At 34.6% G+C, this 25020-nt stretch overlaps 1 protein-coding gene across 1 annotated transcript in view; it reads left to right on the top strand.

Annotated features, from left to right (window-relative positions):
- LOC125669163 (receptor-type tyrosine-protein phosphatase epsilon-like) overlaps window positions 1–25020 on the top strand; it is a 343285-nt gene that overhangs the window by 293079 nt on the left and 25186 nt on the right. Inside the window, exon 8 of the mRNA XM_056163852.1 lies at window positions 21221–21364. Within this exon, the coding sequence (XP_056019827.1) occupies window positions 21221–21364 (144 nt within the window). The remainder of the gene's footprint in view (window positions 1–21220; window positions 21365–25020) is intronic.

The raw sequence follows: 25020 nt of genomic DNA, 5'->3' as shown, positions 1-25020 counted from the left end.
TTTGGAAGGATAATCCGATGAACACCAACAAATCTGTTAGAGCCTGTGCCCCATATAGACTTCACAAAGTGACACTTTTCTATACTGGGCGACGTGTCAGCCAGTATAATGTCGTTATTGTTTATATTCATGAAAGAACATATATCGAACGACAAGTATCTTCGGGGATGTAAGAAATTTGACTAGTCCACAAGGAAATAACGTGAATGTAATGGGACTCTTTCCCAATACTCAAAGACGGAAACGTAGTCATGAACGATAGAAAAAAGACCAAGTATACATAATGTCACGCTTGTTTCACTTTTACCTTACGTCAACAGACAATTACGTTCACAACCTATCCACACAAAACTTTACTCTGTTCCATTAAGAGTTTCACATACGTTAATTGAAGAACCCATAGCTAGTCTATAGTTGGATTTTTCAACACCTGAATATAGACTGAATTATATGATCATGGACATTGTCAATCACCTTAAACTCAAATTTACAAACAAAGGAATAGATGCCGTGAACATAAGCAACATTCTTCGTCATAAAAGAGTTCATTCTTGTATTCCAACATATTTGAAGTTCAAGTCTACACCCTATACTTTCTACAAATATACTTCCACTATTGCATCTAAACTTTTTAATTATGAACAAACTTTGCAGTACCTAGACATAGGCCATCTTATACTTAATCCACCTACGCGTTATTGTTCAATTTATTTTAAAAGTTCCTAAGATAACCTAGGTCTTTCAGTTGGCGAAAGAACTTCATCTCTATTATGAATTACTGTAGATTCCTTATTTTACGCTAATACTTATTATAGCGAAATAATTCATGGAAGTCAAATCGCGAGAAAATAAATTCGCGACTACTTTGTTGATCAAGCGTTTTTGCATGTGTTTTAGCAATATAAAAATAGAAGGGAGAAATATTTTTTTGCAAGTGATGTTTCTCACGAAATTATGCGATAATAAATTCCACGTGTATATTTAGGAATTTATAGTATGCTAGGTGAAGATAACGAACAGTGATCAATCTCATAACTCCTAATAGCAATACAAAATAAATACTTGGGCAAACACGGACCCCTGGACACACCAGAGGTGGGATCAGGTGCCTAGGAGGAGTAAGCATCCCCTGTTGTATGTAAAAATTTCGCCAGACGATGGGCTATATATCAAAAAGAAGAACATGATACTCTGTCAGAATGAATTAAAAGTATAAGAGAAATATCAAAATCCCGCATTTTTTACAATGTCATACATAGGTAACAATTTGTGATACTTGATTTAAAACTGGTGACGTCTCCACAGATTGAACAATGCCTTAATTGGACGGAAAACAAGAACATTGAGCCACACACAATGAGGAATTAGCAGGAAGATTATTATATTATATATATTATATTGTCTGACTTATAACTAGCTGAGCACGGAATATGACAAAATTGCAATGTCTCACCTTATCTCAGCGCTAATTCTCAGCCACGTAATTTGTCCAGAAGGAAGTGTTGGAAAACATTAACTCATCACGGTCATTAAATACCTCAACAATTACAAATATGACAGCTCTTGATCACCTTATTTTCTTCAGTTTAGAATAACACTTCCTTGTTGTTTTAAGAATTCTAACATGCAAACGCTCGTCTTTTTGACAATATTGAGATTAACTTTGTCCTCTGGATACCGTAAGTAGACAATTTTCATATTACCTATATCTATCATGTTAGTAACTCTCTCATTTGTGAAGCAAGCTAGTGAAGATTAGTCACAATATACACTGCGCTAACAATCAATCGAAACAAGGAGTGTTTCTGCGAATGCTATCTCTTACTCAGCTTTCCTTATGAATATTAACGAAACTGATTTAAGTTTAGTATATCAAAGCATAGTTTCCATATTGTAAATATATTGCTAATCTTTGGGTAACAAAATACATATCAATTTGTTTTCATTTCAAAATAGAAATTGATACTAAAATAAGGAATACTTCACTTAATTTTACACTTCTGCTTCATACTTAGATATTTTATTGAAAGTAGACATTAACGGCAAACTGACAACTCAACTGTATGACAAATGGGATGATTTCAGCTTCTCCATCGTAAGCTTCCTATATTGATGTAGCAATATTCCATTATCACCTGCATATGGTGTTTATATATCTCAACTGATTCGATATGCAGGAGCTTGTTCTGGGTATAGTCAGTTTTTAAATCGAGGTAAGCTACTGACAAACTAGTTGGTGGTAGAGGGGTTTCAACAATCTCGATTGAAGTCAGCATTTCGCAAAATCTATTGTCGTTATAACGATCTAGTTCGTCAATACAACCTATCATTGGGTCAAATGCTGTCTGACGTGTTTAACACCGATTGTTAAACCGTTCTTGGCACACTGATTTTGACTACGGATAAGAACTCCGTTTACATGAACAGGATATAGGGCTCACGGCGGGTGTGACCGGTCGACAGGGGATGCTTACTCCTCCTAGGCACCTGATCGCACCTCTGGTGTGTCCAGGGGTCCGTATGTGCCCAACTATATATTTTGTATTGCTTTTATGATTTAGGAGAGTGATCACTGTTCGTTATCTTCACCTTTCACATGTATATTACAGTTTTAATTAATCTAAAAAAAAAATGCAGCAAAAAACAATATCAACATTTTGAATAAGTGAATTAATGATTAATTTAATGACAAATGTTAGTCATGTTCATAAGTCGTACATAAGTCATACGGTAATCCAAAGCGAGAAGTTACAAACGACTCACGGATTACTGTAAATTCCTAAATATACGCGAGTAATTTATTATTGCGTAGATAAGCGAGAAACAGCACTCGCGAAATAAAATAACTCGCTTTTAATTTTATATACCCAAAATACATGCAATAACTCTTGATCAACAGAACACTCGCTAATTTATATTCTAACGATTTGACGTCCATGAGTCATTTCGCGATAATTAGTACTCGCGTAAAGTAAGGAATCTACAGTTTATCATGACGAGCCATGAATGGCACTGCCTCCAGGTGAATTCATTAGCGAGACTGTTCATTACTTTTTGATCAAGCATGCCTTTACCGAGAAAGACGAGCTCGAAACCATCCATTATAGCGATCGGGATACGAGAAGGCGGTCATACCCAACAGACCCCTCGCACAGGTTCCCCATGCAAACTGTGGCAAGCTGGTATTGATCCTAAAATTTCCATCGCAAGCCATCAGCTAATATTCTAAGCAGTGCTAGTCCGCTATATCCGCTGATCCACCAAGCCACAACTTACAGCACTTCACAAATTCATGAAGTCATAGATGCACGGTGTTATTACAAATTACGTCAAAGTAATGAAAGGTGAAGATAACGAATAGTGGGCTATCTCATAACTCTTCTAAGGAATACAAAATAGAGAGTTGGGAAAACTCGGACCCCTGGATATATCAAAGGTGGGATCAGGTGCCTAGGAAGAGTAAGCATCTGGTCATTCTGAAAAGATTGATTGATTGATTGATTGATTGATTGAATATTGTTTAACGTCCCTCTCGAGAATATTTCACTCATATGGAGACGTCACCACTGCCGGTGAAGGGCTGCAAAACTTAGGCCTATGCTCGGCTCTTATGGCTTTTGAGCAGGGAGGGATCTTTATCGTGTCACACCTGCTGTGACACGGGACCTCGGTTTTTGCGGTCTCATCCGAAGGATCGCCCCATTTAGTCACCTTACACGACAAGTTAGGGATACTGAGGACCTATTCTAACCCGGATATTGTTTCAAATAGCATTACTCTAAAACCAGAGTAAAACTAAGATATTTCTTTGAAGTAGTACAAGAGAGGGGAAAATAGGATGGGTCGTTTAAAATATGGTTAAAACAATTTATTGCATGAATGTTCGGGAGATATGAAGATATAATCACCCAAGAAAAAATGTTGCCCTCGAGGAATATACTTTTTCTCGGGTGAATAAATCTTCATATCTCCCTCACTATCATGCAATAAATGTATGATATTTCATATCTGGTAAATGGATAGTGGGACTTTGTAATCATAGTATCATTTTCAAGAGTTTATTGAAGAAAAGTATTCCACCATAGGGATTTACAAAATTTTGATTACCGCTTGATTTATTTCACCTAAAATTTTACATTTAAGTCTATGGTAAGAGCATGTTTAATTAAAATATCTTTTTAAAAAAATTATTTGTCATACACACCTCTTGGTAAAAGGCTACATAAACTTTCAATTTATAAAAATATCAAATGAAATTAATCATTTACCGGACAGACGTTTAAAAAGAATTAGATTTTCATTTTTACCAAGGGCGGAGAACTCTTCCAAGAAAGATCGGGTTCTAATCATTTACCAGTCATGGAAATTCGATCTACACTTCACTTTCATCATTATTTAAAATAAACGTTCACTAAAAATTGTTCAATATTCTTTTGTTATACATTGAATACCTTCAGGTAGTTAAAATTCAAGTTTGTTCAATTCATGAGTCCCAGAGATAGAATGGGGCCACATGAGGAGATCAAAGTTTTAAATGCGAATATCTACAATATCCATTAAAACATTTTTTTCAACAGTAGAAAGGTCACGCTAAATCATATCAAATTTGTAAACATTCTCAATTTGTGTGGATTCAAGTTTTTTCATGCCTGTGCAAGTACATGTATACTAGTGGGCATATTGTTTTGTGTGTCCATGTGTTCGAAACTTTAACCTTGCTCATAACTTTTGAATGATGAGTGATATGGTTCTCATATTTCGAGTATTCATTTCTTGTTTTAATACCATTCTGTTGATACCAATGTTTTTAACCTTGCTATCTAACCTGAGCTGAAAGCTCAACTGGGCTTTTCTGATCACCTGTTGTCTATTGTCTATCTATAAACTTTTTTTTTTTAAATTTTCACCTACTGCACCAATTTCAATGAAACTTGGCATAAATCATTCCTGTGTTCAGAGGTTACAAGTTTATGCAAATATGGGACCATGCTGTTTTCAGATTGGAGGTAATCAAGAAAGTGTGTCAAAACTCATACTCGAGCGATTTCATATACAATGCTAAATAAAAACTGCATGTAACCAAATTTAATTGTAAAATTTGGGCTAATATCTACTTGAACGACGGCTATTTACTGCATTTCTGACAATATACTGCACTCCCATTAATCAATATTGAACAATAACAACTACATTAAAACACATTTCCCGTTTTTACATTGGAACTGTGGACAAATACGAACATTACAACTTTAAAATTGTAATGTCATCCATGACTGAATAATCTGTCCAACTTGCTGGAAAGTTTAAAGATGGATTCTTCTCATATTAATTTGAGACGTTGAGATACTATATTTTGTCTGAAACAACTATAGAATGGATGCATTCTTTTGAAACACGCAGATGTGGATGTCAAGGTTATTTTTTGTTAACGTGTACTTTCAAGGTCACACTATTTTCCTACGAAAGGATTTTGAAATTCCATTAGTGCAGATATAATCTATAAATACTTGTATTATTCTTAATATATAGCATAACTAATACGTATAAACAAATTCTATCTATTTGCATAGCAGAGCTTTAAACATTGACAAACTCAATATGATATAATTTCCTCTGATAATTGTAGATTTTGCTCATCAATCCTTACTTCTGTCATATTTCTAATACTTAATTTTGATTTTATATAGTTTAAAGGGACTGGTTCACGATTTCCGATAAGAATATTTTTCATTTTTGATATTAAACATTTAAAATATAACAAATTTAATGTTGACAGTCAAAATTCTGACCTTCTGAATGCAAGAATAAAAGCAATATTTTAGCCTTAAATCTGTGTCTTGTAAACAAGGACTCGAGTTTTTTAAAGTAAACAAACAAACAAGCAAGTGAAATATTGATTTTGTAATATAATGCATCTTAATTTTACATAGTCGCAAATTTTAACTTTTAGATGACACATTTTACCCTTGAAATGTGAAAAATGTAATAAACTTAGATCAATATCCATTTCTTTTGAAAATTTCGTAAACAATAGCATACCGCAATCCTTGTTTACAAAATAAATAATACACTCTAAAATGAGCTTCTGTGATAATGTATATAACCTTAATTTTCATGTGAAATCTTTCAAACACATTAGACAGTAGATTTTGATCTTTAAAAGTGAACATTTTGGAGAAAATCGTGAATCAGTTACCTGAGAATATTTCACTCATATGGAGACGTCACCACTGCCGTTGAAAGGCTGACAAAGTTAGGTTTAGATGCTCGGAGCTTACCGCCTTTGGGCAGGGAGGGATCTCTATCGTGCCGTACCTGCTGTGACACGGGACCTCAGCTTTTTGCGGTTTCATCCGAAGAACCGCCCCATTTAGTCGTTTCTTACGACAAGCAAGGGTATTGAGTGTGGCGGTATTCCATATATTGTGTACTGGCATTAAGAACTGCTCCCTTATCTTATTCCATATGCATGTTACAATTACTACTCCCCTGGTTATGTAGTCAAGTATTCAATAAACTAGAAGCCATGCTTGCGTTCCTTTGTTCACCTGAAGTCATTTAAATGGACTTGTACGATATGAAACTCTGAAGACCTATTCTAACCTGGATCCCCACGGGAACTTAATTTTTTGGAAGTTGTTCTATAATAATACTGGGGTGTGATAAGATACACAATGACATTAATAAATTAATTTGGGGTGTCTGATCATATAAGAAAAAAAATGATTTTCTCAGTCAAAATGCGCATCTGGTGCATCAAAATTAGTACCGTATAAGTTGTACATTATGACCCCTGGGTCGAGGCCTCTGCTGGTGGACTGTTAGTCCCTGAGGGTCTCTACAGCCCAGTAGCTAAGTACTTCGTTACTAGCTTGAAAATACGGATGTATATTTAATTGCTGTTATAAAATTTAGAAATTCATTTCAAAATTAAGGATTATCTCCCTCGTGCATAGCTCTTATCCTTGGACGAATTTGGCTCCACTTTTTTGGCACGCTGTTTTGGCTATATTTAGCTCTACACTTCATAGTTATTTCGGATTTCAAACATTTCGATTTGAGCATCACTGAAGAGACATTATTTGTCGAAATGCGCATCTGGTGCATCAAAATTGGTACCGTATAAGTTTTACATTAGGAGTAGGGCATTCAAAATGTCCCTCTCCCGGGACATCATACAAATTATTTATAAATTTATCAAGATATCATATCAATGCCTTGTTTCTTTTTTTCAGTTACGATTAATTACTCTAGTTTTGAATATCCGTTCTTGTTTTGATTTTGCTCAACTGCATACAAAATTCAGTACTGTTAATTTTGTTCAAATGGAGGAGTAAATTGATATTTTTGAGTAACATTGTTACTGCCGAAAATAACTAACAATGTGCTAAAGGATTGACACACCACCGCGATTTGAGGTTTATACTGCCATGGAAGTTCATCCACCACTTGAAATCACCGACATACGTATAAGGGAAATCACTTATGGTATCTCTAAATTCCAGTACGCTGACCTGAACTTTTTATCACTGTATATTTAGTGATGACGATTTGATATCATTTAACTCGCAAATATCTGAATATTTTGATATCGGCTATTTTACCATTATTTGCCGAGATTCACTTATTGAATATCTGAAACCTTCATGATTACAAAGAGGATGCAATTTTCAAACTCCTTAATATGGATGGCAGCGTCCTTTGCTCCTCCGCCATGGCGTTTCACTCCATCGTCCTTGCAATTTCGCTTTGTCGCCCTCATATTTTCCCATCTCCGTCCTAAATGGTCGTCCTCGCATTGTCTTATCTTCATCCTAAATGCAAAAGGGCGAGTGACCTGATCAGAATATGATATATTTTGTTAATACTTCATTATGTATTACAAAACAGTAAATGTTACTCATCTCAAGAGACTATTACAGTTGTTGAAGAAATGTACCTTGTTGTCATTAGAATGTCAGCAAATATTCATCCATATGTATACCAATTAATCGAAATTATGATGAAGATATGTCCTGCTCATTAATCGATGGTGAAATATTACACAATGTCATTCGATAATCTGCATGTGTGTCAACATGTATATAATTTGTAATACTCCACAGTATTGATAGACTAGTTGATTACCATAAAATCAAACAAATCGTGGGTTGTGTAACTATAGCTACATTTTGGACTCACAATTTGTTTTTAAATCATTGTTTCATATTGTCCCTTGACAGTAGAGTAGTAATTTCTAAGATCCTCATTAAGTGATCGCTGTCGATCATTCTATAAAACTCCTGTTCAATCTATTCAAGTATAACTGTATAAAGACCAATTCAGCATCCGTCTTTTAGAAATTTGTATACATATAAAAGTATAAAACTTTTTTTCCAATTATTTATTTTCATTCTGCAGAGGGAAATGTTGGAAAACTTTAAACTGCATCATGGTCATGAATTGTGTTAGAAATTAGAAATATGACAAATGTTGATCGCCTTAATTTTTTTTTAATTTATAAACAAAACTTCCTTGTTGTTTTAAAAATTTGAATATGCAGACACTTGTCGTTTTGATATCAATTATACTGACTTCGTCATATGGATACCGTAAGTAAACAATATATTGTTTATATCTATCGTACTATTAACTTTCTCGTTCGTCATGCGTTCTAGTGAAGTGTTGTTGCCAATTAATACACCATACTAACAATCGAACAGAAAAGTAGGATCCCATTTTGTACAGTTCAGTGCACCACTATTCCAATTTAGTTTTCCTCACACAATGTAATAAAACTAAATCAAGTTTGAATGATATTCATTTACAATCGTACATCAAAGTGGAGTTTACATTCTATTAATTTGCAACATGATTATTATGTTGTATTCGTCGTGGAAAATATAAATGCGTTTGACGTCGTTTTCTTACTGAAACTCTGGAATAACCCTACAAATTTTGCATGTTTTCAATTCTTTATAAATGATGACTATGCAGCTACCATTACTTGTTCTGATTAGAATTATGTTTATAAGTGAAAAGGTGATTATTTCCACACTCAGATAGTAATAGAATAGGTGTCTTCATTTACAGAAATCCTATCTCAGAATAAGGAGACCGATAAGGCTAAGGAGGTACCCTTCTGCCAAAACACTGGAACCTGTCAGCAGTATAATTCCAGTCATGCAGTAGATGGAAACATTACCATGTGTACAAGGACAGCACCTATTGGAACTAGTAATCCAAATAAATGGACATGGTGGTATGTTGACCTTGAGAAAGTACTCAGCATCTACAGCATCAGAATACAGTTCCAGGACTATGGAGAACAATATGGTATGGTTTGTGTAGTTTAATTATCTATGTCTTGATAGATAAGTGCTGTGATTTTCTTTTTATGTCTATTTCGCTATGTTTTCATCTTCCCTCTTTAATTGTTACTAATATTATCTTAATGTTCAATTCAATTCAATCCATTTATTCTCATAAGTCAATCCATATGACATAGAGAAATACATAGACAATCACACTAAAATGTATATATACATGCGAGTTGAGATACATATATACATTTACAAAGATGAATATTACAAAATACAATTGGCAAATTGACATAAACTTGGAGAGTTGACCACCTCATATATAGTTTCAATAAATCTAGATAAATTCAACAGAAATTCAAAATTCGTAGAAGAAAATAAATCATGAAATTTTAAAATATTTGGTCTATGAGGATATTTTTGCGGTATGTAAATTTTTGGAAGTCTTTTAATTTTTCGGATGAAAAAATATAATAAAAATCGTCACCTATTTCGGAATAACACAAATTACATTTTCTATCTGCTCTGGGGATACTAGGGTCCAGTTTCTATTGGTAAGCGGTGATTTGTCGATCTGAATCTTGCAATTATACATATTTTATGGATAAGCAAATTTGATAAGATATAATTTTGACATTTAAATTCAGAATTTGTAAACAAGTTGTAAATTTTACCTTTGTTGCAATTATTACATTCTGACAACCATTGCTGCTGGAATTGATCATATAATTTTTGTTTTAATGAGTTTACAAGCCACTTTTTGTTTTGTACATATTGAACTATCCATATAATACTTCATGTTAAAACCTCACAGATAATCCAAAAACCATGACGGAAAACATGTTGAAGTGTGAAAAACTTGTCATTTATTCAAATGACGATAAAATGTAATCCACAATTTAAAAAAAAGAATTTTGCTGGGAGACATACCAGCATCAAAGAGATTGTTGACATATAAACTGTTTATTGGCTAGTAATGCAGGTCAATAAATTATTACATAACAGTGGTCTCCCAGCCACAATATTGTTACAAAACACAAATGTGATAATGCGATAGAATATGATATCAATCTTTATTGGAAACAAAAATTGTGCATAAAAATGCCTGCATACGAAAGATGAGAAAATTAATTTAAAAAATCTAAGGTGTGGTGGATGGAGTGGAGGTGGAGGTTGCTTTTTCCTCTGTAGAAAACTGTCGTGGCATCACTCCGAGTAAACGAAGGATTATGTAAATAAGATGTTTTGCGCGGCAATCTGATTGGCTGAGACAGATAAGGGCTTTAATAAAAATTATGAACCGGATAAAAACGGATCAGAGAGAAAAATGGGGGAACTCTTTCTTCCAAGTTTAATAATCAAGTTTTTGTAAATGACTTAAAGCATGCAAAACATTCCAACATCAAGCAAATAAAACTACGATTTTTTAACATAAATTGCTTTATTTGAAAATAAACCTTCTTTAAGCCACAATCACAAATAAAGCTTTTAACATTTTTCATCCATTTCATGTCGATACCATTTAAATGTTTTTATATATAAGCTGATAGAATAGATACCACAATTTGGTTTCCTTGCCATTGACAATATTGGCCCAAAAATTTATGATTCTGGTTTTGATATAGATATGTAATGGGTGTCTGCCCATTTCTTCATATATCATAATTTTTGGCGTACTTTGCTTCAGATTCAACAGAATTCTCCAAAATTTAAATGCACCTTCTCAATAACATCGTTATTACCAAATCCCATATTTCGCATCCATATTACAGCATTGCCATGCTAATTTTATCAAACAAATGCAAATGGTCAGTAATCGATACATTTATATTTCACGCCTTTTTAAAGATTCCGTACATAGCTTTTGTTGCTTTTTTTGCTAAAAAGTGTTTGGTTTCATTGAAGAATCCAGATCTGGTGAAGAAAACACCCAGATACTTAAATTGTTTAAAATGAGTCCTCTGGTGGTTATCAATTAGAAATTACTCGAATGTTTCTTAATTTGTTAGCGGCTTGCTAATTATACCGATCTAATTGTTTTTCTTTTATTCAAAACGTAGATATTACGACAGTAGTTCATGCTATCAAATTTCAGTAAATACTCTACATACAGCATATTCGCAATGCTATTGGTGTAAAATTACACAAATAAAGATTTCATTATACAGTCTACTCCGGATATAATGAAATTCAGGGGACCGACCTGAATTGTTCATTATATCCAAAGTTTAATATAACCAATGCTGAACTACACACATATTACTACTGAGGGATTTACTTTAACTTCAATATAACAGATAGTTCAAAATAACCGACTTCAATATAAGTGGAGTGGACTGTATTCTACAAATTAATCAAGTCAAACAAATTTCTTGGATGTGTATTTTGTAGATTAATACAGTGAAGTGTTCATTAAAAATAATAATTAATATATATTTCGTCATCAATCTAATTAAAATCAGACTTCTTAGATCCGCTTACTCTGCGTAAGTAGATCTGACATAACCCGATTAGGGGTCATGTTCAGATGAACTTTATTTCAACCAACCAGGGCGTCGGCTTTGAAATCGTCGGTGTTCACAATTCAAGGAAAATGGCTGCGATTGAAAACATATCGCAGCTAGATGCAACGTGACAATGCACCGTTTACGTCTACTGGCGTTATATTCCTCGCGTTATTTAAGTAAGCCATCTTGAAAACTGAACTATTCAAATCGTACCCATCCCTATTCATACATAAATCGGATTTCACAATTAATTTAATTTGGGTATATTTCATATCGTACGTTTTGTTGTTTGTATGAACGGAATAGATTAGGCATTATCGCGAAAGTTTAAAATTCATTATGCGAGAATATACAATTTTACAGTGTGGAATAAACTTCGTGGGAGAGATAAACAGGAATTTGTTTTTGAATTGCCAGGAACCGCCTAAATAGCCATCATTGTCTGTATGGCGCGATCTGACTGGCTGATAGTTCTCATGAATATTCCAAGCGAAAGGTCATGCGGATATGACCCCCTATGGGGTTATGTTAGATCCTATTGTAGCGATTGTGAGCGTATTCTAGGATCTGATTTTAATTAGATTGTTTCGTCATCTTCATTTACAATGTAAATGGTGGTAATTAAAACTTTAAGAAATTCTGCATCAATAAAATGGAAGTAAAAGATACTTGCATACACAGGTACTTGTTTCATACATGGGTCACATCGTCCATACTAATACCTCAAGGTACATAACTGGATTTCGGATACCACTTGCTTCAAATCCTATTTTGCGATTAGTTTGCCATTCATTCTCACCTTTGTGTCATTGTTGGTGTATTGTTTTCAGCACCTTACACAATGCCCCATGGCTGTAAACTACTTGTTTATTCATGGATTTCAGACGATCCATCTACTACAACAACTTCCGGTTTGAGATCCAAATATCAGAACCTAATTTGATTGGTTACTAATAAAAGTCACAAACTTGACAACAACGGAACAGCTGATTTTCGACAAGACGAAAAATAGTCATTCTTTCCTGGTTTTGAGGCAGAGTAAAAGTCCTTTAGTAAAGCAAATCGCTCGAGCATTGCTTAACAATGGAAAAACCGTGTCCATAACAGCAACAACTTAGTCACATTTCATTGGCGGATTCATGGGGAGGGTCTCAGTCCCCTCCTTTAATTTTCAAATTGAAGGTAAACCGTGGTCTCTTGTTTAGAAAAATGTAAACGATAAAAGAAGCAATAATTTCTTTCCCCTCGGAGAAATAAATGACAACGTCTTTTGATTAAGTGACTTACTTTTATTGAGAGAACTTACATTTTCTATAAAAACCTTTAACATTTGCGTCATTTTATTAATTTTACCTTATTAAAAATGACAGAAAATGGTACAAATTACTACATAAGAGACATATTTCAAGACCTATACGGGCAGAATTTTTTATATTGAGATAAAACACACTGCGTATGGAAAATAGATAGTAATTAGTTGATGCAATAATGTAATTTTTAGGGCTATGAAAGACTAACATAAAAGTAATTGAGCTCCGTTGAAAAAAAAAACACTTTCGTTTAAAATTCATTGTTTAAGACTATAATAATACTAGAGCAACCGAATGAATATGTAAAATCTAGAGCATTTTGGAGGGAAATCTAAACGAGTGAAAAATTAATAGGATAAGGATAATTTGGATTGTTATCGGTTAGCCTTTTGGTAAGCCATTTATGATTTTTTTTAAAACTGTAAATTTTCTTGACCGATATAAGCTGTGTATATAAGTGAATTTTTATCTTGGTAATGGTAATGTTGTAACGGGAATGGTGAGGAGAATCCTCTTCCCCTTTCATGTGAAATTGCAAGTAAATATATTCATAGGTGTCTAGATATTTTAAGTGATTTGAATTGAATATTCCTTTCCTCCTCTTTCTTTCATTGCTCGTGAAAGGTCTCAATCTCTTATTGCTTGATCAAAAGTCCCCCCTTCCAGTAAATTTCAATACAAGGATAATTGATACAAATTAAGTTATATTTCTAGATTTTTGTTCTGCTATGTGAAAATCTTAATTTTCAATCTTTGTCATTAGTGATTTGTTCACTGCAAATATATATCATTTTGGGAATTTGGAACATAATAGGTAGCTTAATCAAGTATATGCTCCCTCTCATGCATGTTGCAAGATGCAGGGCGGATCCAGGAATTGCGATTAGGGGGCAAAACTTTATAAGGCAGGGGTCTTGGGACCGCCTTGAGACTCTCAGTAGGTCCAGGGCGAAGCTCTGTTGGGAACCCAAGGGGCCAAGCCCCCCAAAACTCCTGGATTTACAGATTGTATAGGGCTTGAAATATGTCTCTTATGTATTAATTTGTACCATTTTCTGTCATTTTTAATAAGGTAAAATTAATAAAATGACGCAAATGTGAAAGGTTTTTATAGAAAATGTAAGTTCTCTCAATAAAAGTAATTCAATTAATCAAAAGACGTTGTCATTTATTTCTCCGAGGGGGAAGAAATTATTGCTTCTTTTATCGTTTACATTTTTCTAAACAAGAGACAACGGTTTACCTTGAATTTGAAAATTTAAGGGGGGACTGAGACCCTCCCCATGAATCCGTCAATGAAATGTGACTAAGTTGTTGCTGTTATGAACACGGTTTTTCCATTGTTAAGCAATGCTCGAGCGATTTGCTTTACTAAAGGACTTTTACTCTGCCTCAAAACCAGGAAAGAATGGCCATTTTTGGTCGTGTCGAAAATCAGCTGTTGCGTTGTTGTCAAGTTTGTGACTTTTATTAGTAACCAATCAAAGTAGGTTCTGATATTTGGATCTTACGACCGGAAGTTGTTGTAGTAGATAGATCGTTTGAATATGTGAAACGCTAAAAATTGATGAATAAACAAGTAGTTTACAGACATGGGGCTTCGTGTAAGGTGCTGAAAACGATATACCAGCAAGATCAATGTCTACTAAAGCGACTTATATCACAAAAATGAGAATGAATGACTAACTAATCGCAAAACGAGATTCGAAGCGAGTGGTGTCCGAAATCTATTTAGGTGCATGTCCATTGTGGTATTAGTAAGGACGTCGTGACCCATGTATGAAACAAGTGCCTGTGTATGCATATCTGGTATGTATTAATAACGAATCGAAATGATTATGTTTGCAAATCAGATATATTTGTATGAAATATATCGTGAATTATGGGGTGGTCACGGCGGGTGTGACCGGTCGACAGGGGATGCTTACTTCTCCTGAGCACCTATCCCCACCTCTGGTGTGTCCGGAGGTCCGTGTTTGCCCAACTATTTATATTGTATTGCTTATAGGAGTTGTGAGATTGATCGTTGTTCGTTATATTCACCTTTCATGGGTCCATAGATTGTATCATCCTGTATTTCTGTCCAACAATAAACATATGGTGTATCACAAAGTCTTACACAAAATCAATCATAAGAGGGATATCATTTGATCTTGTTATACTTTCAGGTACTATGCTCAAAATCTGATTGGTCGAGAAGCATTTAAAAAAACCCATTATATTTCGCTCTGAGAATAGAAAGCACGCACCCCAGAATGACAGTATTTAGCAACGGATAACTTTAATTGACGACAGGTGATATTATAAACATCACATCTGTCAAATTTATGCGCGTACGGTTCGCCGTAGATTGTTAGACGACATCTTTTGAGTGTTTGTAATAAACGCGAATACCTGCATTAATATACAAAGCATCGCAAGGTAGTGATTGATCAAATGTCAACAAACGAAAGGTTTTATGCTTTGATGTTTATAATAAAACGATACATTGTCAGAATGGGTTAAAAGCATTAGAGGAATATTAAAATCCCGCATTAGACACATGAAAACAAAAGTACGTACCATCTATCCTTCTGTGCTTAGTAAACCAGAAGTGATAAAAGAATTAGATAGGTTACATGAGGAATATGTTTTGGTTCCAGCTGACAAAGCTAGTAACAACATTGTCTTTGTTTGTAAGGCTCATTATTACAACTGTATTTTAAACGAACTTGGCATTAATTCCACTTTTGGTAATCATACTTATACTCCAACTGCCCTTTCAAAAGACGAAATTCTTCAAAACCATGCTTCAGTTTTAGACACATTTAATATTCCAGTCAATGGGTCGAATAAATATGAGTTACCGTACCTATACTGGATTCCTAAACTACATAAAAACCCTTACAAACAAAGATACATTGCTGGATCCAGTAAGTGCTCTACCAAGCCCCTATCTTTGCTCCTCATGAAAATGTTAACAGCTGTGAAGGAGAAACTTCAAACTTAATGTGCGACTACATATGCCAGAAGTGGTGTTAATCAAATGTGGATTCTAAAAAATTCTAAAGAGCTTTTAGTAAACTTGAAATCACAGAATTTTTCCCAAATCAATAGCATTAAAACCTATGACTTTTCCACAATATACACGACCATTCCTCACGATAAATTAAAGACTAGCCTTTTTGACATCACAGACAGTTGCTTCTTCAACAAAAACGGAAAACGGAAATATTCATATCTAGTGATCAGTCATTCAAAAACTTGCTTTGTTAAACACCACTCTGATTCCACGCAGAAGTACTCTGAAGTTGAAATAAAAAATATGCTAGAGTTCCTCATTGACAATATCTTCGTGGTCTTTGGTGATCAGGTCTTCCAACAGTCTGTTGGAATTCCCATGGGCACGAATTGTGCTCCTTTGTTAGCTGACCTGTTTTTATATTCATATGAAGCAGAATTTATTCAAAAACTTCTACGTGAGAAGAAAAAATATCTCGCTGTGACCTTCAATTCGACTTTTAGATATATCGATGACGTTTTGTCTATTAACAATGATAGCTTTCATTCATATGCCGATTTGATATATCCCTGTGAGCTCGAAATAAAGGACACCACAGAGTCGTCCACTTCTGCTTCGTACTTAGATATTTTATTGAAAGTAGACATTAACGGCAAACTAACAACTCAACTGTATGACAAACTGGATGATTTCAGCTTCTCCATCGTCAACTTCCCACATTTATGTAGCAATATTCCATTATCACCTGCATATGGTGTTGATATATCTCAACTGATTCGATATGCAAGAGCTTGTTCTGGGTATAGTCAGTTTTTAAATCGAGGTAAGCTACTGACAAACAAGTTGATGGTACAGGGGTTTCAACAGTCTCGATTGAAATCAGCATTTCGCAAATTCTATGGTCGTTATAACGATCTAGTTCGTCAATACAGCCTCGCATTGGGTCAAATGCTGTCTGACGTTTTTCATACCGATTGTTAAGCCGTTCCTGGTACACTGATTTTGACTGCGGATAACTCCGTTTACCTGATCAGGATATAAGGCTCACGGCGGGTGTGACCGGTCAACAGGGGATGCGTATTCCTCCTAGGCACCTGATCCCGCCTCTGGTGTGTCCAGGGATCCGTGTTTGCCCAACTATCTATTTTGTATTGCTTGTAGGAGTTATGAGATTGATCACTGTTCGTTATCGTCACCTTGCATATTACATGTAGTCGGGGTGAAAATGTTCAATGTTACCTTCAACTACATGCAATATTTATATATTATTATCCTTCAGAATAATACAGTCAATTTCATTGGTGGAGGGCTGTTCACGAATTGTCTCCCTCGCGTGCGGTAACTTACTCTATAAATTTTAATGGCGCAAGCGAGATAACTATAATAAAAGTAAATAAAAAATTTGCTGGAGCGTTAATTAATAAATTCTAATAGTGACATTGGTGTTAACATTAACGGTCACAAATAACAATTTAGAATTCCCAAATTAATGCAATTTTGCATGGTTAATTTTTTGTTTTATGAAATACGTTACGAAAATTTACGAATATACAATAAGATAGTGCATGCAGTTATGGGTAACATTGATTACACCCCTCAAAAACCATTAAAGATTTATTTAAATCTGCAGGAAAAGTTAATACCATTTTGTTGTAGTTTATATATGGCACAAGTGAATACATGTTTGATATTTTTTTTACTTCTAGATTCTAATAAAACTATCATGATAGGTGTCCGAAGGTGATAACCCTACTAATACAAGATAATTTGTGATATCTCCCTACTAAACAGTCTATAAGTGTATAGTGTATTACACAGTTGTTGTATTATACAGTTGTTACACTTTCCTATTGTGGAAATGGTATCAGTACATGCTTGTTTCCAGTTTGACTTGCCACTCACTTTTAAGGTTACCTATCGCAGGTACAATCGTGTTTGTATCTTTCTTTTTTCTAACATTTTACATATTCCAATTTTCTTCATCGATTTCAATGTTTTGATCAAAATACATAGCATATAGATAAACGAAATGTGGTTTTCTAATAGAAAGTTGATGGAAATAGTCAAATCTCACATATATAGAGGAAAAGTCTCTCTCTTTTTTCCAAATGATAACAGTGTCATCAAAAATTGGTAATTTCAGTTATGAGACAAAGAGGGCGTTTTGCTGGTTTCTCGCTCTATGTGTCGAACACAACTATAAAGGAGGATGGATATCTATGTTACAAGAACGGAGCAGAGTTACCGGCCTTGGATTTCAGTACAACTTGCGTCAAACATGGACGTTACGTCATATTCTACAATGAAAGACTTGACGGAACAACTTATCCTACTGGATATGGAACAGACGTAGTTCACACTGAATTATGTGAAGTAACTGTGACAGGTATTATTATGCTATCAATTATACAATTAAAACCCCATTTAGTGTATGATAAATGTAAATAAATGTGGTGAATATAGTAATATTGTGTGTATTTATTGTACTGCATCATTATCCAGTGTGTAAATTCGTTTCTAAATGAGGAGTCATATCTTCAATATTTTACATGCAGATATCTATAGGTTGTAAAGAATCCAGCTTGTATTAATAAATGAGGTGCTGTATTTTTGTGCTACCAATTATACCTAGTGTACAATAGATGTAAATGAATATGATAAATACAGTAATATTATGTGTTATATTGTGCTACATCATCGTACAGTTAAATCCGTTTGTGTATGAATAAGTGAGGTGCTATATTTTCTCTGTACTACATCTTTAGGTTGTAAGAAATCAGGTGTGTATGAATATAACTGTGATCTACATTGTCCAAACAATTGTCAGGAATTCAGATGTGACATTGTCAACGGAACGTGTTTGGGTTGTACTGCAGGATGGGTGGGAGAGTTTTGTAGAAAACGTAAGATTACTCTTAATACTTCATTTATACACGACTGACACTATCATGTATGAATGCAATTGAAAATTAAATCTTATCAAAAGAAATTTATTGTAGCATGTCCACCTGGATATTACGGTTTGCAGTGCAAATCACAGTGTACTGGACACTGCAGAGACAACCTGTCCTGTAATCACACCACTGGACGATGTGACTATGGCTGTGACAATGGATGGACAGGAACACATTGTAACACAGGTAAGTTATCTTAAGTTATCTTAAAGATGTCTGAAGCACATAAAATACATATTTAGTGGAATTTTTGAAAGATACAAACGACGGAATATCAACGCATTGTAAATTTAGACTAATGAACACAGCAAAAACTTAGTAAAGTAGCTTCGGGTGTGAAACGGAAAAGTATATGCTTTTTCAAAATGATAAAATTTCTGATAAAATAATATTTTACCAGAGTGTCCTGCAGAATCATACGGTCCTGGTTGTGTGTATAACTGTAGTGGACAGTGTCTAACTTACCTCCCCTGTAACAGGGCAACAGGAAGATGTGACAGAGGTTGTAATCCAGGATATACAGGGGAACTCTGTGACAAAGGTGAGATGTCGAAAGTGTAGTTTAATGTTTCAAATAGTACAGAAGTATTTCTTGTTTCTAAGTTGATGAAGTAAGCTCTAAATAATATTACGCATTCAAGTTTGTATTTTGATATTTTATTTTGTTATCAACCTAAATATTTTCCCATTTAAAGCGTATACGATTTAGAACCAACATTTTAACTGTTTAACCAACTATCATATTTATTAAATGAAACACAAAGCAGAAATACGAAAAATATAATTATTGATTATTAATTAGGACATTGGATGTGTTTTCTTTTAAATTACAAATGTAATAGATGCGAGGTGAAGATAACGAACAGTGATCAATCTCATAACTCCTACAAGCAATACAAAACAGATAGTTGGGCAAACACGGACCTCTGGACACACCAGAGGTGGGATCAGGTGCCTAGGAAGAGTAAGCATCCCCTGTTGACCGGTCACACTCGCCGCAAGCCCCATATCCTGATCAGGTAAACGGAGTTATCCGCAGTCAAATCAGTGTGCCAAGAACGGCTTAAAAATCGGTATGAAACACGTCAGACAGCATTTGACCCAATGCGAGGTTGTATTGACGAACTAGATCGTTATAACGACCATAGAATTTGCGAAATGTTGGCTTCAATCGAGACTGTTGAAATCCCTGTACCATCAACTTGTTTTTCAGTAGCTTACCTCGATTTAAAAACTGACTATACCCAGAACAAGCTTTTGCATATCGAATCAGCTGAGATATATTAACACAGATATGTTGATAAATTTACGCAATAATACTGTCTTGTTTGAAGTCAGCAATGCACGCATGTGCATCTGGTAAAAACTATACCTAGAAAATGAAGGTGTATAACAAAAACAGTTATAGACTGTGTCCTCAGACAACGGCTATGTTGTTTAACCCTTGAACGATTTGTGGTCGTCAGCTTAGGGCTTTGGGCAACAGATCCGTTCTCTGGTCATTCAAACAGAGTTGTCATCGAACCCAGTTAATAACTGTATAATAGGATTGGACAACAGGTAGTCCCTATATAACCCTTCCCCCGAGGTAAAGAGTCACTACATGACATACATGTACTTATTATAAATACAAACTTAGTTGCAATAATCAAATTAGATAATAGATATTAAGGAAATACCTAATTAGTATGTATACGTATTATAACATATCAGTGGTAAGTGACATAATTATCTTTGCTATGACAAAAAGATTAGATATACATGTGGTACCTGTACTTTGTTTCTCCACTGGACTGTTTCCTGCTATACCAATATTATTTTTAAGCATGTGGGAAGTACCCACTGTTATTCGCGAGATTATTAGTACAGTTACATTATTGAATATTATAGCATTTCGTTTCATATATGTGCTGTTTGAGCATTAACATCATGTTTGTGTGTGTTTGGGGTTCTTTTCCTACCACTCTTACAATTTTTCAGTCTATCATTGACTTCCAGCATGTTTATCTGAAGAACTATGCATACATGATAGATATCTAATATGGTTATCATTAAATGATTTTAGATTTGGCACTTGAATCTGGCTATGTTTTGCTCAAGAACATTTTTGGTATGATGAAATTATTAACAATTGTTATTACATTGACAGTCTGTTCAGTTGGCCGGTACGGATTGAATTGTTCAGAGAACTGCAGTCCCCATTGCCGACCTGAAAGTAATCATTGTAACCATACAGACGGACATTGTGAACATGGATGTGACGATGGATTCCAAGGAAGTAAATGTGAAGAAAGTAGGTATCCATTTTGTATGAACAATGTAATATAATAGTCTAACGAACTTAGAATGGTACTTTTTGTTACCCCAAATAGCATACATACACATCTACATCTGCCTATCCTTTATCTTTAGACGTGCATTACCTTTATTATTCATTTAGGGAAGTTAATCAGTAAAAATAAAAACCTTACATGGTGTGAGACAATATAAATTATGAACATACCAGTATGTTGGAGTATTTGATCTTTGTTTATGGATAGTGGAGTACTGTAATGTTCTTACTTCGTTTGATCTTTTTTATGTGACGTCAATTACATCTACATGTAATGTTTGACATTTTCCTAACGCCACCTTTCGCGCTGATAGTCGTGTGTTTCTTGAGTCAATGGTTTATTCCCTGATCTCGGAGTACAATAGTAGCCAGGTGTTTAGTAATATTTGATGTAGTTTCTTGCATACTCTTGCTCATGTTGTTTACTATCTCGCATGTGTTGATAAACACTTTTTGATCAACAGATTTTGTTCAAATTGTGTTTTGTCATAACTAAGGCATATTGGAAAACGAAGTTCAGAGACAACTGGGAGTGGTGTGGTTGATTGCTAAGTTGTTTCGAGTCTCGCCGATAATTTTTAACTCACACTGAGACGTCACCAGCTGTAAGTGAAGCACTGCGAATTTAGATCTATACTTAGAACGCAGGACCGTAGCAAGAGTTTTTATTGTGTAAAAGCCTGTCGCGATATGGGATTGCAGTTTTTAAGGTCATATCCGAAAGATTATGATTCTAACTTTTAAATGTCGAGCGTTTAGTAAAGGAGCAATCGCGACCTACATGTGTGGTTACATCGTAGGTTTGAGGTGGTCATGGCATGAGAAGAACTCGAACTCACTACCTCCCGGTTACAAGGCGAATACTTCATCACTGATCTACCGCGACCGGGAAGTGATGTGGAAATCATATCTAGAGTCATGTGTGCGGCATAACTGACAAAAGACAATGAATCTACCAGTGAAAAGACAACTCATTCTTCAGAAATGTTGACGATTCACATACATATTGCATCAGACTCACTGACCTTATCCTACTGTCACATATCGAAGATAATCCAAACAATGCCATTTTTGTGTACACTGTGCGATGATATCGCTATTTAGAGCATACTTGATTGAAAACAAATGTAACAAGGGTCTTTTAACTAATTTCATATTGCTTTACGTTCCATTCGAAAATGTTCCACTCGTATAGAGACGTCACCATTTCCGGTGAATGGCTGCAAAATATCGTTTCAAAGAGTTCAGGAGTTAATCATCTCGTTATAAGGAGTTAGTATCTCGTTATAACGAGTTGGTATATCGTTATAATGAATTGATTATTTCGCTATAATCAGTTATTATCTCGATATAACGAGTTAGTTATCTCGTTATAACAAATTCATTATCTCGAATATAACGAGTTAGTATCTTGTTCTAACGACTTAGTATCTCGTTATAAAGAGGTAGTTATCTTGTTATAATGGATTGGCTATTTCGTTATAACGAGATAATGATCTCCTTATAACGAGAATGCTAAATGATCAAAAAGATAAATCTTATGGAAACGTCGTAAGACCTTCTCTTATTCCCTAAATCTAAGATTATTCTTAAAACAAGTCGAAGCATTGATACAATTACATGTACTTAAAATAGATTGTAATCGTTTGTTAAAATACATATCTTGTAAAATAAATCATCAAAGCATATTTCAATTTGCAAATGTTTGTAAGTTTATATATATTTTCCGAGTAATACCGGCCCCCAAGGGGCAGGGTTTTAACAAACTTGTATCCGCACTATGTTGGAAGCTTTTTTGTAAATTTCAATTTTTCTGGCCCGTTGTTTCTTGAGAAGATTTTGCCCTAATATCGAGTTAGCTCAAAATTTTGTCGAACCATTGTGGTATATCAAAACGATAAAATCTAAATTTCTTCTTGACAATGGACAATTGGTATTTTTGTTGATAGAAGAAAATATATCGTCATTTATTCAGTTGTTCGGAACTAGAAATGAAGATTATCTTGTCATCTTAAAAACGCAAAAAATTGCTACGTAATACATATAGCCATCATAAAATAATCGAGAACAATACAGTGATTTTATCAAATTCAATTTTGCGGGTATTAATTAATTATAATCGTTATGTTTAGATTTTGCAAAGAACAGAACATGGCTATTTCCATAGATGACGTTTCGTCTATTAACAATAATAGCTTTCATTCATATGTCGATTTCAAATATATCCCTGTGAGCTCGAAATAAAGGACACCACAAAGTCGTCCACTTCTGCTTCGTACTTAGATATTTTATTGAAAGTAGACATTAACGGCAAACTGATAACTCAACTGTATGACAAACGGGATGATTTCAGTTTCTTCATCGTCAACTTCCCATATTTATGTAGCAACATTCCATTATCACCTGAATATGGTGTTTACATATCTCAGCTGATTCGATATGCAAGAGCTTGTTTTGCGTATATTCAGTTTTTAAATCGAGGTAAGCTAATGGCAAACAAGTTGATGGTACAGGGGTTTCAACAGTCTCGATTGAAGTCAGCATTTTGCACATTCTATGGTCGTTATAACGATCTAGTTCGTCAATACAACCTCACGTTGAGTCAGATGCTGTCTGACGTGTTTCATGCCGATTTTTAAGCCGTTGTTGGCACACTGATGTTGACTGTGGATAACTCCGTTTACCTGATCAGGATATAGGGCTCACAGCGGATGTGACCGGTCAACAGGGGATGTTTACTCCTCCTAGACACCCGATTCCACCTCTGGTGTGTCCAGGGTCCGTGTTTGCCCAACTATCTATTTTGTATTACTTGTAGGAGTTATGAGATTGATCACTGTTCGCTATCTTCACCATGCAAGTGTTCAATTTTTTTTCTTCAAAGATTGTGAAAATAAACAACATTGAATACTCCTACAGAACATTTTTAGCTCACCTGAGCTGAAAGTTGAAGTGAGTTTTTCTGATCGCCTGTTGTCTGTCATCTGTCCGTCCGTCCATCTGTCTGTAAATTTTTTACATTTTTGACTTCTCCAGAACCACTGGACCAATTTCAACCAAACTTCGCCAAAAGTATGTTTAGGTGAAGGGTTTTCAAGTTTGCTCAAATGAAGGGTAATGTCCCTTTCAAAGGGAAGATAATCACAAAAATGCAAAAATAGGGTGAGGTCATTTAAAAATCTTCTTCTCAAGAACTAATGGGCCAGAAAAGTTTAAATTTACATGAGAGCTTCGTGACATAGTTCAGATTCAAGTTTGTTAAAATCATGGCCCCCGGAGGTATGATGGGTTACAATAGGGGCTCAAAGTTTTACATGCGGATATATAGGAAAAATCTTTAATGAGCCAAGGTGACTCAGGTGAGCGATGTGCCCCTAGGGCCTTTTGTTTAGGTTTCAAATTACTGATATGTGTAAATGTATGCAATAACAATTTTGATTAATAATTATAATAATATTCATTAGATCAATTCAAGGAATTTCTGAGGATAAAGGTAATTGTATAATACCGTCTAAATGAATATTTGTTATGGTATAAATATTGATGTTTTATCGATGGTTGGAAATAAAATATTGAAATCGCCGTTTTAAGTTAGCTCACAAAATTTGAAAAAGGAA

Source organism: Ostrea edulis, chromosome 4 (assembly GCF_947568905.1).
Source record: "Ostrea edulis chromosome 4, xbOstEdul1.1, whole genome shotgun sequence".
Classification (NCBI taxonomy): domain Eukaryota; kingdom Metazoa; phylum Mollusca; class Bivalvia; order Ostreida; family Ostreidae; genus Ostrea; species Ostrea edulis.
This window is presented reverse-complemented; position numbering and strand designations above follow the sequence as displayed.